This window comes from Rousettus aegyptiacus, unplaced genomic scaffold, assembly GCF_014176215.1.
Source record: "Rousettus aegyptiacus isolate mRouAeg1 unplaced genomic scaffold, mRouAeg1.p scaffold_m13_p_4, whole genome shotgun sequence".
NCBI classification, from domain to species: Eukaryota; Metazoa; Chordata; class Mammalia; order Chiroptera; family Pteropodidae; genus Rousettus; species Rousettus aegyptiacus.
In genome coordinates, this window is record NW_023416307.1 from 130688552 (window position 1) to 130710680 (window position 22129).

The window sequence follows — 22129 nt, forward strand, 5'->3', positions numbered from 1 at the left end:
AACTGGCTGAGAATCAGGATTACAGAGTACTCTTTTTGGCCAGCAGGTGGAGCATGGTGAGTGAAAAACACCTTGTAACCTTGAAAAACAGTACAAATTTATCTTGCTATAAATGTTATTTTGTATGCGTTGTATAGCAAGGAAGAGATCTTTTCCCCATAAACCACTTTCAATAGCCTGACTTAAAGTTGATTTGCTTGTTTTAATATCCAGAAACCAGGTAATTTTTTTTCTTTTACTGTACAATAACATTGCATTTTTCATTAAAATACACGACAGAAGCCTAGCATTCCTAAGTGACTGAAAAATAAGTGGCAAGGCATAAAAGAAAAGCAATTTTGCTTACAATTTTCTAAAAGGTGAAAACATGAATAACAGAGAGAAGAAATCAGAATGTTCAAGTTAATATAAAGAAGTCTTGTACTATATTTCTATGTTAAAGAAATATAACTAATACATTTGTAAAAAAGCAAAAGAAAATGTATTCTTTTATTTCAAAATAGGCATACATCATAAAATCAGAATGCAAGTTAAGTTTAATATTTCTTTCTTTTACCTCACAAAATAAAGGGTCGTAGATTTTACTCCAAATTCCGAAAAGATCCTTTCCATGGTATCCTGAAAGTCTTGGCAATGTTTCTATAAAATCCTGAAATACACAAAGTGGGAAAAATTTCTACACCAGGGTTTCTCAGCTTCAGCATTGACATTCACCTTGATATTTTGGGCTGGATAATCTTTGTTGTGGGGGGCTGCTCTGTGTATTATAGGATGTTTGGCAGTATCCCTGGCCTCTACCCACTGATGCCAACATCATCTTTAATCCCTCAGCTGTAACAACCCAAAATATTCCCCATGTGGCAGATTTGCCCTGTTGAGAATTGCTATTCTTTACAGAAAAGTATGCCAATAATATTGGTTATGATAATGCCAATCCAAAGAATTTTACAAATATTAATTGACTGTTTCTAATTATTACATCAAAAATTGAGCAAATACTGTCTTACTGTCACATGCTCCTTCCTGATTTGTCCTGGAATCAGACTGAACTGCACTGCCTCAAAATTCTTTTTGGAAGTAGGTTATGTATAACTCATATGCAAATGAGTGTCTAAGGCAAGAGGGGAAATATGTTTCAGGCCAAAGGACCCCAGAAAAACACGACAGAAACAGAACCTAGTGTCTGGCTCTAAGTATGAAATTTGGATTGGATGCAAACATTTCTTTAGGGTCTGTGTTATTCTTGAATTTCATGTTAAGGACACTGACTGTTCAGCTATCTGCCTGATGAAATTGGCAGCAATTTCTGTGAAGTCTTTTGGAAGATATTTTTTGTCTATTGGATATATTTTCTAGGAAAATATAATTTTCCATAAAATAAATAGAAATAATTATTAAAGATCCCTTGCCCTTCCCTTCCCCCAAAAAAACCCAGAACATAATAAAACAAAAGCTCTAGGGTCAGATGATTTTATGGAAGAATTCTACCAAGTTTCCCAACCTAAATTATCCTGTTATTTTAACTGCTCTGAAGCATAGAAAAAGAAAACTTCCAAAACATTTTTATGAAGTATGTGTAATATTGATACAGACAAAGATTATCCAGAAAAGAAAATAATAGTCTAATGTCATTTTGAATATCAATGCAAGATATCTAAGTAAAATCTTAGCAAATAATTCAATATAATATTAAAAGAAAGGAACTTGATTTTAGATATATAAAAATGGTTCAATATTGGTAAGTCTATGATAGAGCTTAGTAATTGATCCAAGGAGAAAAATTACTTGATTATATTAAAATGTTAAAAAGACCTTTCGAAAAATTAAACACCAGTATTGACAAAACACTCAAGAAAATAGGAACTCATACAGTTCACTCGCATGTGGGATATAAAACTGAAAGCAACAAACGAACGAGACAAAAACTCACAGACACAGACAACAGCATAGTTGTTACCAGAGGTAAAGTGGAGAGGAGAGAGGTAGATAAGGGTAAAGGGGGTCAAATATATGATGACAGAAGGAAATTCGATTTTGGGCGATGAATATATAATGTAATATACAGATGACGTATCATTGAATTGTACACCTTAATAAATTTAATAAAAAACAAAAACAAACAAATAAGAAAATAGAATAGATGGCTAGTTCCTTAACTTGATAAAAGTATACCTATTTGGTCCCAGAGCTAGCATGCTTAAAAGAGAAACACTTCTAAAATCAGAACAAAGACAGGGATGCCCACTATCAACACTATTACATAATATAGTCATGGGCTACTGAAGAATGGGGATATGTTATAAGAGATGCATCTTTAGGCAATTTTGTTATTGTGTGACCATCAGAGAGGGTACTTACAGAAACCTAGGTAGTATAGCCTACTACATACCTAGGCTGTATGGTACAGCCTATTGCTCTGTAGGGGAGGAAAAATAATTTTCCTTCTCCCCTTCTGAGTTCTTGACTGAGACATCCTTGTAATAAAAGATAGGTTAACAGGAGAAGAATAAAAGTTTAACATGTCTGTACATGAGAGATTCAAGAAAACTGAGTAACTTGCCCAAATGGCTGAAGCAACCAGCTTCAATATCATCTTCAGCCAAAGAGAAAAGAAGCCTTTGGGGATAGTGGGTGTCAGTATGGGAGGTTACTAAAAAAAGCACAATAAACAAGGGTAGAGTTGTTATGCAGATTTAAGTTGTTATCATCTGCATCAGTAAGAGGTTCCAGAAATAAAGTTACCCCCCTTTTCCTGGTGCAGCCAGTGAGACATGCTGAAAAATGGAAATTTTCCTTACAAACATAGATATCTTTTACAAAGGATAACTTCTACTTGGTTTTCAGAACTTCTTGCTGTTTCTTTAAATCAACCATGACTGTTCTGTACTGTAAGTACTGGTCACTGGAGATAGGCAAAAGAAATCAGAAGTATAAATATTAGAAAAGTAGAATTAAATCATGATTATTTGCAGATATTATAAACCTGGAACAGACTTAACAAAAAATGTAAGGACTTATATGAAGAATACCCTAATAAAATATTGAAGATAAGAACAAAAAGTAAAAAGTATCATGTTCTTAGAAATGAAGATTCAACATCAAAAAGTTGCAAATTCTCCCTAAGTTGATTTATAAATTTAGTATATCCCAATAAAAACATTGAAAGATTTTTAAAAGTATTTCTAGACCTAGACAAGCATATTCTGAAATTCACAAAGAAAATAAAAATATAACCAAGAACTCAGGTAAAGTAGAGCAATGAGGGATGATCAGACCTTTGGATATTAAAATTATAAAGTCTTAATAATTAAAACAATGTGATTTTAGCTAATGAAATACAAAAAAATTAGAAAAATAAAACTTAAAGAAATGGACTCCATTCATATGGGAATTTTAATATATAATAGCTCAAATTAGTTGAGAAAAGAATGAAATATTCAATAAATAATGATGGGGCAATTAGGTAATTTTCCGGGAAAAAACTTAAGTAGGTATGTATCTCATACTTAACTGCAGTATAAATTGTAAATCAATCCAATAAGTAAGCGTGAAACCGAAGGCTATAACAGAATTAGAAGAAACCATTGCAGACTTTTTTTATAACCTAGCAATGGGGAAGGCTATTCTAAACATGACTAAAAATATACAAACCAAATATGAGTATATTGGCATACTTACAAGTACATGGCAAAAACACTGTAAACAAAGTCAACAGTCAAACAATAAAAACAATGCCATTCACATTACAGACAAAGATATTAAAACATAGAAAGTTCCTAAAAATTATAGAAACCTCCCCCCGCAATAATTTAAAAGAAAAAGTGGTCAAGGGATATGAACAGAAAAGGAAATACAAATGGCATTTAACTAAAGATACCCAAGGCTTACTCATCACTAAAAGTACTATAGCACAATGTTGTGTTATAGTGAGGACATTGTGCCTCCTTGTCTCATTCCTGATTTCAGAGGGGACTCTTCTAGAGATACTGTTTTTTCACTTAACAGATTGGCAAACATCCCTAAAGTCGTCTATGCACAGTTGGCAAGGCAGTAGAGAAACGGGTATTCTCATGCATTGATGACAGGAGTAGAAATTGGTATAACCTCATTGGAGGGTAATTTGACAATATTTTAAGTTACTAAAATATTGGTCCAGAGCATCTACTTCTGGGATATTATTCCACAAATATTCTTGTGAAATTATTTACATGCACAAGATATTCGAGCAGACTGTAAAAGATTACAAATGACACAAATTTCCATCAATAGAGACTGGTTAAATAAATTATGGTATGAACATAAATTCAAATACACAGTGGTAAGAAAAAATGAAGAAACTATTTATGTACAAATATAAAAATATTTCCAAAATATTTTGTAAAATGAAAAAAAAAATACAAGTGACCAACCTTGTAGTATAGCACTTTTGTATAATAAAAGGGGAAATTACCAGAATATATATTTGCATATACATAAAGAAACTGCAGGGCTATATAAGAAACTTCTGCCCGCAGTTATCTGTGGGGTTACTGAGAGACTTTCTACTGTATTCTTTATTTTTTTGATTTTTGAACCATGTGAGTGTATTGACATTTTCAAAATACTATTTCTAAAAGTACAAAGCATCATATCTACCTTTTGTATAGTTTTGAAAAGAAATATTTTGCAAAGCAGAAACAAAATTAAAAAATACCGCCCCCCCCCCCAAAAAAAAACCTATCCTTCAGCCTCACAATAAGGCACATCATTTTAAATTTGCATTTATTCGGATCCAGCCACACAGTTTCACCTGGTTCCTCACAGGCGTATGAGTGTCAGATTCAGAAAGGACTGGCTTCTTTACTGTCTTGTGGCCATAGCACTGCGATGAGGACTAGGTTGTGATGACTGACCCTCATTAAACAATCTAACCCACTGTTTAACCAGCCACCAGCAGATAAATTCCCCCGACGCTTTTGAGAAACTTCACCCTTTGTCTTGGCCCTCACACTCATGTACACGACTAAATGACACTATCTTTTAACCTTATAGGGTTGCAGCCTCTTCTGGAATTCTTCCGATTTCAAAGTCTCCCTCCGAAGTTGTTGAAAACGAGGGCAGTTCCTGAAAGGCAGGTACAGCAACTGAGGACAAAAGAAAAATCATAAAAAACTTTATTAGTCAGAAGAACTTTGCTAAAGAAGAAGCGGCCATATTTTAAGCCTAATTAGATGCAAAGAGATCATAAAAAAAGATTCAGACGTGTTTTGAGCTGAATGAAAATTCTAAAATTGAAGGCAAAGAGATAAATGGTCTGCAGGTCTTAAACAGCAGGATATATACCCAGAACTGTAAAACTTTTTGTTCTTTCATGAAATTGCCTAGATGGGACTATGCTGTTGGTAAATATTCACTTTTTGTGAAATGATAACTGTTACGTTGCTTTGTTCCCAACTCCTTTCACTTCTAGCGCTAGATATACACATGCGCCAGTACAGAGAAATAAATAGGAGGTTCTGGAAAGAATCCCAAGAGATCAATTTGCCATTCGTTGACTTAATTCTTACAAATTCACAGACTATTAAAATAATGGTACATATTAAATCCGTGGAAAAATATATTTAAAACCCTATTATGAGAACAAAGTGATCATGCTAAAACGAGTTTAAATTTAACAATCTTTTGTAGTTTTAACTATAACCTACAGGCTGGTGACTTCCGAGTTTATTTTGTTGCTCTGACTTTCCCTCTGTGTCTAGCCCTGTATTTCCAGCTCTCTGTGGATAGCACTACTTGAAATTTTCTCTTCTTCCTCAAATTTAACATGTATAAAGCTGAACTCAACTTCATTTTCAACTGTTTCCTCTTTGCAATCCCGTCTACTTTTGCCAATGGCAACATTTATCATCCTGCTTCATCAACTAATCACTTTTGCTTGTCTACTTTCAAAATATTTCCAGAATAGGCCTCTTCTCTTTATCATAATTGTCACTAGGCAACGGTCCAGGTTCAGTGGTCATGCTAAGCCTCTGCCATAAAGATATGAGATGGTCATGCTTATAATGTGATTGCAGGGTGATTAGGAAAGAGTCCTTGTCCCAAACTACTTCCTTCATATAGCCTTAAATTGTATACCTAGATTAGTTAGATTTATTTATTGCTATTTAAAAAATAGCAAGTCCTCTCAAAAGGTTAGAGAGTTCTTGATCAGCACCACCCAGTATAAATAAATCTGAGGTTTCTCTCAAATGGCCTCATTCAGGCAGTTTGGTTTACAGCACTGTTCTCAGACTTGGCTGTACACTGGAATCATCTAGGGAGATTATTTTTAACATACTGATGCCTGGGTCCCACCCTCTGGAATTCTGATTTGTTATGGGTTATGCCCTGGAAATCAGGATTTAAAAAAAATCATCAGGTTATTCTAATATGCAGCTAAGTTTGAGAACCACTAGTTTACAGGGAAGGAAATTGCTCTGGAATTTCCTGGTTTTAGTCCCAGTAGTAATGCATATCAGCTCTGTAGCTTGGGGTCCATTTGGTTTAACTTATCTATAAGCACTTGTTTCCCTTCCTATAATATTGTCCATTAGAGGCTGTTATGAAAGGTAAATATGACACACATAAAGTGTTGGGCACCAATGATATACTCAAGTCTTTCTCTTTTTTTCCTACCTAGAAATGAGGATTTTCATGGGGGAGGAGAGGGAGGTACTTTGTAGGTAAAGATGATTTAAGATATTCTGGAGAAAGGAGAACCCTGTGTGGTACCAAAAGCCCAAGAATTGAAGGCAGAACAATGGGAGAGGGGTGTGTGTGTGTGTGTGTGTGTGTGTGTGTGTGTGTGTGTGTGTGTAAAGATAGAACCAAATTGCCAAAAAGTTGAAAGAACGGCAAAACAAAATGGATGATAAAGATCCAAAGAGAAATTCTCTTTTGACCCTCTCTTGCTTTGTGTTTTCTATGTCCTACATTGTTCTTTGCACATTCATTTAGAAAATAATTAAGGCTACACAAGGAGTGTCCAGACTCCCCAATCTGCAAGGACTGAGCAGTCTGCCTTCCTCTTCCCAGGCCCCATAGAATCTCCTGCTTTTTGCAGAATACTGACCCGATCTTCAGAAAGAGGGACTGTGTGCACCGGGATGGGTTGCCAGGGTAGGCTGGGATTCCAGACACTGATGCCTTTTGGGGGGAATAGGGCTGCAAGGTTTGTCATAGCACTCATCAATGTCCGGTCAACATCTGTGCTTTGGATATAAACCTAGAGTGGGAAAACAGAAGCAGAATTCAGCTGAGAGGAATGGTGGGTTTTTCCTGTGGAGCTAATATTTGAGAAAAGGCAGAACACCCACACCAAAATATTAGCAGACACTGTGGTAGCATCATAATCATAAGATCTATTATGGAAAAGACAGTATCATGAGCATGCTTTGGTATATAACAACATGGTACGCCAATAGCTGAACTGACAAAACAGACCAATTAAGTGGTAACTACTTGCCACCAGTTGCCAAGCTAAAGTATTTACCATAACTGTCCATTAAATTTTGAACTTACTCATATTTATAATTTTCTAGGAACAAAATAATTGTGCAAATTAGAGTACATTTGTAAACAAAATATCTGACTTGAACAAGTCGCTTGAAAAACAGGCAAAGCACTTTCATAAATGTGACATTTTGTTAAACTCTTTCAAGGGAAAAAGTTGCTTGTTAACGTTTATAAGACTCATTCAAGAATTTTAGCTCTCAACTTGCCTGTTGATATTTATAGGACTCATTCAAGAATTTTTCATATCTTGTCTTTAAATACTCTCCAAGTTCATATTGCTGCTCCATGCCCAGCTACATGGGGGAAAAAAAAACACACAAAAATTAGTAAAAATAACTTAGTGAATCTTATCTATGCATTTCATCTCTCCTCACTAAATGAGCGAAAAATGGTATACTTTAATAGTTCCACAATGACAACATATTTTTTTCCTTTTTTAATTTCTTTAATTCCCCCACCCTGTCTTCCTCCCCTCTCTCCTAACACATTTTAAAATGAAAACAAGAAAAAAGAGCTATAATCTTTAGTCATGACTCCCTGAGAAAATTCTTTCATCTTCATTAGCCCTGAACATAGGCTCTTGAATAATTAATAGTTGGTAATTAATCTGGTTTAAGTTAATGGTTCATCTCTGGTGTGGTAGAGCATTCAATGGTCATCTTTTTAGGCAGAGCATTCAAAGTGTTAGTTGACCACTTGGAGGGTTTGCGGAAGAAATTCAACCATCTGATAAGAGGTTGGGCTTAATGAATCTAAAGATCCTGTTCAACCTCTGGTGATTTATTATTTATACCTGGTACATTTAAAACTAGAGCCTCAAAGTGTGGCCTGTGGATCAGAAGTATTAACATCACTTGGAAATATGTTAGAAACCAAATTCTTCGGCCCCACTCTTGAACTCTTGATCCAGAATCTTTGGGTGTGAGCTCAGAAATCAGTTTTTAACAAACTCACTAAGATTCTGATGTCCAGTAATGAATGAGAAGCATTGCTTTAGCTCAATAATCTTTAAGCATTACTGTGCATCAAAAGCAAAATTTATCTTGGGGTGCTTGGTGAAATGCAGACTCCTCAGAATCTCCCCCAGAGATTCCCACTCATTAGATCCTGGGTATGGCTCTCGAATCTGCATTTTAATGAGACCCTAATGATACAGATACATGTGGTAGAGCACCATTCTTTGGGAAATACTGCATTCAAGTCTGTCTTTAATATAGAGCCTCACCACTGCTTTGGGACTCAGAGAGGATGTGGTCACTGTGGCTTCTGCTTGATCTCACTAGCTCATTTGTTTGTTAGTCCTAGCCATCACTACCATTACCACCCCTCCAGATTTGGTAAGAAGGTAGAAAAAATGATAAATAATGTGTGCTTTGAGGTTTGTGACTTTCCTGGATGAACTGGGTAGCTGAATAAGCAGGTACTTTGGGTCTAATCATTGTTCTAACATTGCTGACTTTTGAGGAAATAGTCATCTGCAATAGAGCAATGGTTTTTAAACTTTAACATGCACAGAATCATCTGGAGGACTCATTAAAACAAAGATTCTCAGGCTTTCACCCCAGAGTTTCTGGTTCAGTGGATGGGGCTAAAGATTTTACAAATTTTGTCAAGTTCCCAGGTGATATTGATGTTGCTCAGCCAGGAAACCCTACTTTGAGAACCACTGATATAGAACGCCATCACTTGTCATTACGTAGATTGGAAATACCTGGCCCAAGGACAGGACTTTGAGCTCTAGAACTTTGCTACTTCAAGAGTGGCCATGTACCAGCACCACTGGCATCACCTGAGAGTATGTTAGAAATGCAGACTCACGGGGCCCATGTCAGATCTGTTGAATTAGACTCTGCATTTTAACAAGATCCCCAAGTGATTCATTTACACCTCAGAGCTTGAGAAATACTACCCTAGGAGAATCTGATGGCTAGTCAAGAGACTCTCGAAAGAATACAGATCCAAAAGTCTGGGAGAATCTTTTGGTCTTACTGGAAAAGCAAAGCAGGAGAACAGGAGTCTATACAGAACCATAGTGTTAAGAAGCAGCCCTGAATTCTTGTAACACTTCTATGATTCAAGAAGCCAGAAGCTGGGTAGGCCTAAGAAGAGAGGAGCTCTGACCTGGGAGCCAGAAGCTGTTGGCCTCAAATAGCCTCTCTGAGTTCTCTCCTCTTCAGGAATCATCATAGTTGAGTGAGGGCAGTAATTCTCAGCCTTGGCTCCACATTAGGTCAACTGGTCAACTGAGGAGCTTCTAAAAGTCCCAATGTCCAGGCCAAACTCAAGAATAATTAAATGAGAACCTCCTAGGCAGACATCAATGCTTTTAAAGCTCTTCAAATAATTCCAGTGTTTAGCTAAAATTAAGACCCTTTCGTTTTGGAGATATCCAACTCTAAACATTCTTTAACATTTTCTTAATATACTTAAACAGTACTTTAGTCAGAACAGAAGCAATGCACTTGGCCTTGTGGCCCCAAGTAGAAGAACCATACGCTCTTATAAGTGAAGGGTGTGGGGTGCCGGAACAGAGTCTACATTTGCCTTTGTTTCCCAGTTCACCTTCTCCTTAGGGGCGCTGTAGGAAGTAGGGCTCCCTGTGTTTTGCTGGTCACTTACAAGGAGGGCTTGATCCCAATAAACCCGCCTGACAAGGAATTTGGTATCAGCACTTTCAGGGGAATCGGTTTCCCAGCCCTGCTGACTCAGCTTATTGATGAAAGATTTTCTGCTTTCTCAAGTGGAGCCTAAGAAACTCAGGGGCTGGCTTTTAGGTATCTCTTGATTCTCTTTAGTGTCCCTAAACTTCTGGACTCTTCTGCCGCACATGCACACCTCTTCAGCTTTACTAACGTCAGCAGGGTAAAAAAAAGATCAAAACAGGCAATTCTATACACTTTTGCTAGTTGTTATGGGTGATTTGGACATGATCGGAAATTAGCTAGGCTAACCATTAGTGCTTCTTATTCCACAATCAAAACACATTTTAGACTTTTTAGATCCCAGATAATTGTGCAAATTACTTTCCTAGTAACTGAGGTAGTTAAATGGTTTCGATAGATTACAGATTCCACAACGTTTAGTTTCCCTTGAGACTCATCACCAATATTTAGCTGAAAATCCAACCAACCTGAGTGAGTTGGCCAAATCCTTGAGGCCATGAGGATTCCTTAATGGGGTCATTAGGAAAGGTTTCGATGGGACTTCGGTCTCCATGCCTAAACACCTGGAAATAGATTGAGAAGGTAACGTGACAAACCTCATTTAGGTTTCTGCCTCTACTCATTATAATAGATCTTCTAAACCGGCAGTCCCCAACCTTTTTGACATCAGGGACCAGTGCTCTGATGCGAATCTAATACCTGATAATCTGAGGTGGAGCTGAGGCACTGATGCTAGTGCCGGGGAGTGGCTACACATACAGGTAAAGCTTTGCTCACTTGCTGCTCACCTCCTGCTGTGTGGCCCAGTCCTAACAGGCCATGGACTGGTATTGATCCAAGGCCAGGGGTTTGAGGACCCCTGTTCTAAACTACTGGTTCTTAGCCTTGGCTGCTTATGGAATCACATGGGGAGTGAAAAAAGTTCTGAGGGTGTACCCACTTCTAATGATTTTGTTTTAATCAGTTTGGGATATGGCCAGGCCATCAGGATTTAAAAATCCTCCCAGGTAAATCTCATATTAGGCTCACTAACTCTTTTCCTGAGCTTCGGGTAATGCAGGTAAGGAGATATAGCCATTAGGAGGCAGGCAGCCCACACAGGGAGTCTGGTTTGTACCATTAGGGCAAGAAGTAATACAAAGCTTAGTTTGGTTACTTTATTGAGCTAAACTCTGACGAGTACTCCCCACTTAACTGTGGTTACAGCTATAATGATGTTAACATTTTTGTATATGATAAAAATTGTGGCTATTAAATACTACATAGAATTCATGACCATTTTGAGCCAATGACTTGTTAGTCTTTAGGAGGTTAGGGGTTAAGGAATTGTGGTAAAGAGATTAGAAAGCAAATTCTAAACACTTTAGGGACTTACCTTTTGATTTGGACCCAAGTCATGCTATTTAGATTGCCCATTTTACTCTTTGGGGAGAGTAGCCTGGACTTTTGAAACCTTGGTACTTTGATTACAATATGCTTTCTGAGTGGTATACCAAGCCAAACATAAAGCTATTTTTATAAGCAAAAGACAGGGAAAGAAAAACACTCAAGAAGTACAAAATGAAGTCTAAACTTATGTCATAAACATATTTAATTGCATTATCTGAGATTTCCTGCACTTTCCACTTATACTACCAGCTAAGATGTTCCACTGAAATTCTGCTACCAGATATACTACCAGAAGGCTGCTCCTTTGAAATTCTGTAGAACAGTTCAGTATACACAGATTAAGGAACAGTCTCAAACTTTAGTCATCTTTGAGATGGAATTCCAGGACAGTGAGGGAGGCTTCCAAGACCAGAGTTGTGTCTCTGGTGTCTGAAGAAAACTGATCTTTGGCCCCCTAACCTAGTGAGAAACTAAAATCTCAGTAGAACAGGTTACAGCAAACAGAGGGCTAATGGTGGAGTGGATCTTAAAAAATCATTTTAGTCAAATAAGGAATTACAGTCATTGAATGTTCCACTCATGGCAGGAAGAAAGGCCGCATATTCTCTGATGAGCACCTAGTCACTAAGGGTGCCGTGGTCATGACCAGAGATTATCAAGGTTAATTATCTGTGCTTCTCTTTCCACAGCTGAAACAAATGGTGTGTGCAAAATGCTTTCCCAGATCTGAGTAAAGTTGTCACATAGTTTCAGTAGGTTATAAACCCTATGTTATTTAGTTTCCAGGGTTTCTCAACCTTGGTACATAGTTGACATTTAGATCGGATAATTCTTTGTGGGGGGCTGTCCTGTGCATTGTAGGATCCCTGGCTTTTCCCCCACAAGATGCCAGTAGCATTTCCCAGTTGTGACTACCAAAAAGGTTTCCAGACATTGCTAAACGTCCCCTGGGGGCAAAATCACTCACAGTTGGGAGCCACTGAGAGACACTGACCAGGAGTGAAATAATTTACAATGCTTCCTCCAGCCTATAAACACAACAATAATTCCTCAGCATTTTTTGAACTCTTGCTTTGTCCTAGAAAGCGTGCTAAGTGCTCTTTATGCATTTAATCCTCTCATCAATTCTACAAAGCAGTTACTATTGTCATCTTACAAACAAGGGAACTATTAGTTAAGCGATCTGCCTAAGGTCACACAATGTTAAGTGCCAGAGCAGAGACCCTGACACAGGCTGTGTGTGTGTCTCCAATGCCAGCAATCTTAACCTCACCTAACGGTCTCATTTCTCTATGGCCAAACACACCCCTCAGTGTCCCATCAGGTAAATAAATGTGCACAATCTGAAATTTGGGGCTTCTTTATAAATGTCACTCTTTTCCTTTAAAATTAGAAGCTATGTGTGTGTAAGGGTGTGCATCAGAAGACACCAAAACCTTGTTGTAAGAAACAACCCTAAACATTATTTAAAAAATATAACTGAGATTATGCAACTAAATGACAGAATGGCCTGTGGAGAAAAAACAAGTGTGGTCCCCTAGAGAAGTGTGTTTTAAAGAGTAGAGCACTGGAACATAATCATGAGATGCGGGCAAGCTTTCTTATTCTGTTCTTACAGGTCAGGAATAATTGTACTCCCCTATAGTGCAGTAGGTTTGAAGGGTTTCTGAGGTAGTGGCTTAAATATGCTGTGAACTCTTTAAAAAATGAGTGTCCTACAGAAATACTTAATAAACCATCCGCCTCCTCTGATGTTAAAAATCAAAGTGTGTGTGTAAGTGCGTACGTGTATGTGTGTGTGTGTGTGTGTACGCAGGTGGCATTCTTGAACTTCCAGAGTTTCATCAATTCAGCTGGAGCCCTTGGACCATGCTTAGGTGCTCTTTTAAGTCTGTGGGAGAGCAATCTTCTTAACTGCTGCTCTGCCAAATGTATAACCTCTGTTCTCAGTCCAGCAATCAAACTCTAAGAAATCCTTTAGAAACCTAAAAATATATTATTAGCAATATGACTATCTGCAGTACTAGTGATAATTACAATAGGAAGGCATCCAAGGTAATAACAACCCATTGTGTTAGTGCAACCCTCCACGGTTTTGTACAATCCTCTCTCCTGCTATTTTAATTCTTACAACCCCCACTGTGAGGACAGGTTGCACTATTGCTACACTGAACAAATAAGGGAACAGAGGTTCAAAGAGATGGAGTAAGCTGTCCAGATCTCCTAATTCTCCTGATTGCCAGCCCATTGTTTTCCCCACCACGTCACATTCACTTCACCCTTTTCAGTTACAGGTAACCTTTTTTTATTTTTTTAAAGAACCATGGTGTGCCATGGGGCTGTAAAGTATGGCATACGGAATATAACCAATAATATTATAATAACCATGTATGTTGCCAGGTGGGTACTAGACTTATTGGGGGAAGGATCACTTCGTAAATTATATGGATGTCTAAACACTATGCTGTAACACCTAAAACTAATATAACATAATATTGAATTTCAACTGTAATTGAAACAAAATAAAATCTAACTGTAAAAAAAAAAAAAAAAGCAGTTGAGGAGACATTAAAAAAAAAAAAAAAAAAGACCATGGTTTGCTGCCTTCATGAATGATCCTGCTCCACTGAGTCTGCTAACTGCCGACCAGAAGTGGTGAGTTGCGTAGACCCTGATGGGTACACCGGGGGACACCATGTCCAGTCCCTCTCTCCGTGCAGCAGTCAGTGTTGTTCAAAAAATGTCTGTCAGAATATATCACTGACTGCTTAGAACCTTCTGATGTTCTCTCATTCTAGCAAACTTTATTTTGCAGAAAACCGTAAAGATATATAAAAGTATAGATTTTTATAACGGGCCCCTCCCTATAAGTGTACCGCTTGCTCCAATAGTTATCAACTTATGTGTGGCTAGTCTTGTTTCATTTATAATCACTCACTCTCAGACATTATATTATTTCCTATCTCTCTTTGTATAAAATTCAAAATTCTTACAATGGCTCACAAGATCCTACTCGATTTGGCCCTGGCTACCACGATGTTCTCACCTTATATTCTTGTTAAATGTGCTTAACCTCCTGTTGTTACATTCAATACATTATGTCCCCAAAACAGCGCCAGCACACAGGAAGTACACACATATCTCACACACACACACACACACACACACACACACACACACACACACACCTTGTTTTAATGAATGAATGAATCTTGGATTGGGTCTAGCTCCTCCAGGTACATGGTGACATTCTAATTTCGATACATGAGGGCTTTTGATTTTCATACTTACCTATCATCAAGGTATACTGTGTGTGCTTCTTTCCCCTACCACCCCCTCCCCCCACTTCCTTTTATTCTCTTGTCTTTCTCCTTGATGTCCTCTATATGTGCCTTTGCTTCTAGAACAGTGAGTCTGTCTCTGGTCTAGATTGGAGTCTAATAAACCATCATGTTTTCCTTTCAGGTTTGGAACTCAAGATACTTCACAAAACTTTGGAATGATTCTGGAAATCTTACAAGGGATCGTGGCTATTGACATTACTCCTCACTCTCTATTTCATTAGGGTGTACTCCAAGTTGTGAAAATCTCTTGATAAACAAACCTTGCCTTGAATAAAAGCCTTTTATTTTTTTCTTCTAGGAACTGAGGAATAGGTCCATTGGTAAAAATAATTAAAAAGTAAAGGAATATGGGCAGAAATAAATGAACCAAGTACATGTAAATTACTTCAGAGGTATGAAGGAAGGCAGACAAGCTATAACAGGAATCAGAGTGAAACAGAACTGTAAAAAAAAAAAAGCAAAAAAAAAAAAAAAAAAAAAGCAGTTGAGATACTGAAAAAACACTCATGGTTTGCTATCCCCATGAGTGATCCTGTTCCATTTCCCATACTCCATGAGGGAGGCAGTAAGGCAGGCCACTCTAAAGAGACTTTTATCCAGAAAGGACACAGAGGCCTGCAGGAGAGGGGGAGGGTGAAACTGTGTTACATTATGTGGAAGTTGTGTCCTACCTTGGAAAAGACTGCTTTTTGAGTTAGTTAGACCTCGGTTCAAACTCCTGCTTTGTCAACACCTAATTAATTGGATGACCTTGGGAAAATAATTTAAGTCAAACTTCTACATGCCTCAATTTCCCTCTTTGTAAAATGAGAAAATCATTAATTCCCATGCAGGAGAATCATGAGAATTAAATGTGTAATATATGCAAAGCTAGCATCATAGAACTGAACATAGAGGATGCACTCTGTGTATGAGGTTTGCCTTTATATTTGTTACTATTAATTTTGTTGTTGTTATTATTCAGGGATATACCTTAGCTACCCCCTATACTTCCCTTCCTGCTGGCAATGGCTTGTAGCATATAGGTAAATGAGCACTACTTGTTGAGCAAAGGGAAACATATTCCTCTCCTTCAAGAAATATTTCTATCAACTCCCAATCATCTCTTCCCCACTTTTATTTTTCTCACTGAGAGGAATAATTCATTTATTCTGTCGAGTTTAGGAGACTTTGAAAGCTATCAGCACCTGTAGTTGGCTGATTGAAACATCTTGAGCCAAATCTAATTTCCCTGATCAGTTTACCACTTTTAAAATTTGCAAAATGTATTAGCATAAAACTGGGGAGACGCTTGCATCAGCAAACTGGACTGATCTCTTACTTGGCCCACCACCAACACTCAGTACACAGTGCTCTGCCCAGCAAATGCCTTTGAAGAACATGCAGGTCTCCACAGACAGCTTTGCTGCTCCTTGGCCCGTGATTAGGGAACCATAGAGCAAAGGACAGACATTGGAGGGTTGTTCTTGAGCAGAGGCAGGAGCCCTGACTTTTGCTCTCCAGTAGAGAATTTTATCTGGTACATCTTTTGTAAGCCAGCTCACAGGTTGTAGATGGGCCACCTGACAGTTAACATCTTGAGTCCCAAGCACCCAGTACCCCGCAGGTTAAGTTTCAGCTCCTATTTTATTACTCTTATGTAATATCAAGATAATATTTATACTTTCCGAGGTCATTTTGGGATTCAAAGTACAAATATAAAGAGCCTGGCATCTAGCGGATGCTCACAATATGGTAGCTGTAACTGAAATTCTTTAATAGAAGTGAAAAAATGGTTTATAGGCCCTGAGAAGTTCCTGCCTGTGTTCAAAGGTATAGTTCAAACACGAACAGTGAAGCTGAGGAAATTAAAGGGCAGTCAGTAGTCTATTCTAGCCAAAAGTTATTAAGGAAAGGACCAGTAAGTTAATAGATTCGTAAGTCAAACCACGGTTCGAATAAATTCTATTTAACTCTTGAGTAATATTTTAAATATATATATATTTTCCAGTTTTTATTAGGCCAGGGGACAAAACTGGGAAGAAAATGGACCAAAGTTAATGGGGAAAAAAAACATCCTTTTGCGAGTAAAAAGAATAAACAGAAAAAAACCTTGACATTTTAATTAACTGGTTATGTGAACATTATAAAAAAACACACAAGAGAACTTTGTGAGAATACATGTATTAATATTAGTTACAATGTTTTGAGCATTTACCAGATAGGCTTAGAAGTACGTCTGTGTATGAAGTCAATTAAGCCTCACAACTCCACAAAGTACTATTATCCCCATTTTACTGATGATAAAATTGAGGCACAAACAGGTTGAGTTACTCATGCAAAGTCACATAGCAAAGGACTGAGCTGGCACTCAAGCCCAGGAGGATTAACCTCTGTGCTACAGTGCATTGTGTAGAACACAATATTATAAATCTCTTTATTGTTTATAGTTCATATTCTTTTTCAAGAATTTCAGATGTTTAAAGCCTTTTCTGTATACTGTCTCCATGGCATCATCATCTTCTCAGCAACCAAATTAGAAAACTCAGGGTCATTTTGTTTTCTTTTTCTTCTTTAATACTCACATTCAACCCACAGGATTCTGCCTTTGCAATTTTTAAAAGAAATTCATCCTTTATTTACTAATTTTATGGCTTTCTGACTCAACTTAGGTCTTCACTGTGCCTTTCCTGAGTTGTGGTGGTATCCTCTCTCCATTCTCCCCATCCAGCTCTCTCTCCTCAAGCCATACTTCAGGTGTGTCACCCTCCAAGAGAAAATAAGTTAGCATTCATACATGCGGAAGCCTTGAATATAAATTAGTTAAACGGTCTGAAGTTCTAGTATAGATAACTATCTAATACTTTATGTTCTCTCATATGCTCCTTTTAAGTTATGTGTGTGCTTAACAATTAAGTTTATGTATTAATTTTATGAACTTGAAAATAATATTTATATCATATTAAATTTATAAACTTAAAAGTAATAAAGGATTATCTAGTACCTTGAAGTTCTATGTACTTATGTTAAGTACAATGTCAGTATCAAAAGGACAAATACTGTATGATTCCACTTACATGAGATTATATAGAGTAGTCAAATTCATAGTCAAATTCATAATCAGAAAGCAGAATGGTGGTTTCCAGGGGCAGAAGGTAGGGAGGAATGGGAGCTGCTATCTAATAGATATGGAGTTCCAGTTTTGCAAGATGACAAGAGTTCTGGAGTTGGCTGGTTTTAATAGTAGCACAACAATGGAATACACCTAATGCCACTGAACTATACGCTTTGGAAGGGTTAAGATGGAAAACTTCATGTTCTCTGTATTTTACCATGATTTTTGAAAAATAATAATTAAAGATCATACAGATTTTATCCAAAAAGTTGGAAAGTTTCTGTTTTGAACTGATAGCTTCTAGCAGTACCTTCCATTTGTACCACGGTTCACACATTCACATGTGTATCATGCCATTTGAACCTAAAGACAACTCTGTGAAGTAGGAAGCATAGTCATGGTCATTATTCTCAACTTTACGTTTGGGGAACTTGAGCCTCAGATGGATTAGGTGACCTGTCTGTGGTCCCATATATGTTTTTAATAATGCTGGAACTTGCATTAATCAAAGTTTAATGTTTTCCTAGGTATAGCTTTCAACCTCTATTTTAGCACGTAGCATTAACAAATTTATAACAATAATGGACTCCCAGCCTGAGAAGGAACTTCCCAATGTTTTACTTTCCAGGAGAGGCAGGCAGAACCCTTAAGATCTGCTGTCCCTGAGCAAAGGGCAATGGCTAGCATCATTTGCATTTGCCTAACCACAATATGGAAGTTACCCATCCCAGTGGCGAAGTGATGTGCTTAAGATTCAGAAGCTGTTTTCATCAAGGATGTTCTGTGACTTGAGTAAGAACTTTGCATGGTAAACCAAGAAGAATGAGAAGAGCTTATACTTTGTGACATCCCTTTCTTTATAGAACCTAGGTGGATGAGAAGGAATTTTTCTTTCTTCCTTAGATCCCCGAAACTTGTGGTGTTTCCCTTGCTTAGGGGAGAGAGAATACTTTCAAATGGCATTTCCCTATCTACAGATAAAATAATGATGTATGGGATTACCTTTAAAAAGCCCTCTAGGCGTGTGTGGCATACAAATGAAAGAAGATGCACCGTGAGTGAGAATTATTTAAGTGGGTTAATAAGTATATTGTGATTCACCATATCTATTATTCTCTCTCTATAAATTTAAAAATAATGATTCTCTAAGGGATTTCTATGGACACTTTGGAAAAAAGAGGAGGTGGATTCCGTAGTCAAAATTTAGGAAATACTTGAAAGTTTACTTGAAAACCACAGAAAATATTAGAATATTAAAGACTCTAAGGAGTCTTGCATTTACTAAATCTTTAAACACAGTGTAACCACATTTCGGTCCTAAAGCCGATCTGACTATTGAGACCCATTTTTTTTTTTTTTTTTAACCAGGCAATGCCGGTTAACAACTCGTCAAACTAGCATGTCAAGAGACACATTTTGGTGAACCTGTTTTAAAAAGTCATGTGGTGGCTCTGTTCATGAGAAAAAACAAAATTTAAGGACAGGTTCCTGCTCTTTCCGACAGGAACAGCTTTTCAGAACCAGGGAAGATTTATTATTATTATTATTATTATTATTATTATTATTATTATTATTTGGATCACGGTGGAAACATAAGGAAACTACTTGCTTACCTTAGGGAAGAATTAACTTGGATTCCCTAACCAGGAGTTATCTGAAAATGGAGAGGAAGAAAAGAAACCCACAAGAGTTTGGTAGCCAAGGGAAGTTAGCCTGGCCTACTCGATCAGCTTGTCACAGGTTTACAGTGCTGGCAATGCAGTTTCTGTAGGGTCGCTACACTTGCTTAATGCACATGTTGGCAAGGAATCCATGAATAAAACTGAAAGTCTTAACTCACATGGATTTCCCTATATGACTAAAGTCTGACTTCCCCTAAATGGTACACAACATTATACAGCTTTTTCAGCACAGAAGCCTGACAGCTGGTAGATCATTTGTAAATAAATTGATAATATATATTTCTCTGTTTCTTTCTCTTTCATCGTTGATTTATGACCTGGTAAGATTTTTTGGACAAAAAATCTTGATTTGCATAAACACCTGGTTATGAAATTTTTCTGCAGAAGAGAAAGGAGTTCTGAATACATTAAGCTGAGAAAACAGGAACTTCATGTTTAATTTTTAAGTAAAAGTTGACCTCCCTTCAAATAATAAAAATAGAATTTGAGTATTCTTACAGAAAGAAACTTATTGATCAGTGTGCTTTCATGATCAAATAAAAAAAACTATGAGGCAGAGCGATGGAGAGAACCCGTGAAAGACAAGGAGAGGGTCAGAGGCAGAGAGAGATATTGAAATAGAAAATAAAAAGAAATAGTGATACAGAGAAAATCAAAGACACAGACAGCAACCAAGAGTTATAGAGGGATTAATTCCAGGACTCTTATGTTAAGTGGTTAAATCTCCCTTAATCTGCAAATTCTCTTTCTATCTATTTTTAAAACGATGTCAACAGTGTATTTTCTTTCCCTGACATCATGCATTAGGCAGCCCCCCTTTTTTCCATAAGTTGTCACACATTTCATGGGTGAGGAAAAACATGATTTTAATGGTCAATCAACTCTGTGTATCAGGAAGTCATTCTAGAACTCTTGAGTTTAGTTTCACTTTTATGCACAAACACCATTTACAAATACATTCCTGATAAACAAAATGACTGTTGTTTATTTAGCTCTTGGTGCTAAACAGCACGAATAGTCCAATGTGGCTATTGAGAGGAATCTGTATTCAAGGCAGTTGTAAAACAAGTGGATAAATAAATAACACTGGCAAAGGCAAGAATAACCAAACCCAACACCTCTTTGTCAGGACACGTTATATCTTCATCATGAGGATCTTGCAAAACTTGATTATTCACTTTCTGAGTTTGGTCTCTGGGAGACAACATAAGGTTAAAACGAAACCAGATACTTGGTTTTCAGATCCTGATGGTCACAGCTTTAAGAGAAAAGCAATGAGAAAAGTCTACTCACCAATGTCACAAACTTCAGCTCCTTAGCTACCACACTTCGGTCTAGCCAGAAGGAAAGTAGAAGCAAGAAGCTAAGGCGAAGGCTTGCTGCCCTGGCTGAGAGGAGCTGGGCAGCTCTCATGCTGGGGAGAGCTGTTTCTGGCAGGAGTTAGGAGGTGCTGTGCAAAAGCCACAAGAGGGGAAGCTATTTAATTAAGGATTAAAAGAGGAGGAGGAGGTGGGAGGAGCCAGAGTCACAACCAGTAAAATCTCCAGGTAGTTTGGGACTAAGTTTGACATGTGTCTGGTCAAATAAATTTGGGGCTGTGTGCTAGAGATCACAGTTTCCTGGATTTAAGTGAGAACATTGAGGCCCAGAAAGGCTGTTGCTCAAGGTCACAGAGCATTTTTGTAGACATTTCTTTGGTAGTTCACCTTTTATCTTTTCTTTAGATGGGGTGGTGATACAGCGTTTGTTTTTTGGCTGTCACTTGGGAAAAAGATCTACCCTGATTGTGGAAACTTTAGGCCAGTGATTCCTAATCTTTTGGGAATCTGGGAATCTGGAATTCTAGGGAAAGAACTATGGAAGGAACTGCAGGTACTGACAAATTTTGGGTCTATGCTCCAGGCCAAACAGAGCTCCCTTTTCTAATACTGTCATGTAGCCTACAGAAATATTTCTTTAATTGAAGAAAAGTGAGAGTCATTTTAATTTGAAAACTTTTTGTCACTCCTTAAGGTATTTGAGGCTCATCTGTGATATCTCAAAATTAGAATTGACAGTACCTTTTCTAACCTGACACAGTTTAAAAACAATAATGAACTAACCTACAACTCTATATTGTCCCTCATGAATTTTGGCCAGGAGCCTTATATTCTGTGTTAGTCACACCCTTGCTTTGATCTCATCAGGGATGCTACAAAATCAGATAATCCGGATTGAGGAAATTTAGCATCTCATTTTCCCCAACCTGTCAGCTCCAATCAAAGGCTAAAACGGGATTTTTGTGCAGAGCTCCTGTGGTGGTGTTTCCGCCCTATTAGCAGAGGGAGAACAATGTTTTTTTCCCCACAACCTGTTTTCTGGTACACTGGACTCACCTGTGACAGGAGAGTTCTGTTGTTACATGACATAGGATGCCCTAGAATG

At 37.5% G+C, this 22129-nt stretch overlaps 1 protein-coding gene across 3 annotated transcripts in view; it reads right to left on the reverse strand.

Moving 5' to 3' along the window:
* Window positions 1-21238, reverse strand: part of ACP3 (acid phosphatase 3) — a 39484-nt gene extending 18246 nt beyond the window's left edge. The window contains exons 1-6 of one of the 3 annotated variants that reach the window (XM_016140292.2): window positions 20999-21195; window positions 10664-10759; window positions 7740-7826; window positions 7091-7243; window positions 5025-5123; window positions 557-649 (exon numbers count right to left, since the gene is read on the reverse strand). In XM_016140292.2, coding sequence (XP_015995778.2) covers window positions 557-649; window positions 5025-5123; window positions 7091-7243; window positions 7740-7826; window positions 10664-10759; window positions 20999-21118 — 648 coding nt within the window. In that variant the 5' untranslated portion in view covers window positions 21119-21195. Of the gene's footprint in view, window positions 1-556; window positions 650-5024; window positions 5124-7090; window positions 7244-7739; window positions 7827-10663; window positions 10760-20998 lie in introns of all 3 variants that reach the window. The other 2 variants (XM_016140293.2, XM_016140294.2) reach the window with 2 other exon arrangements.
* Between the last annotated feature and the right edge of the window lie 891 nt (window positions 21239-22129).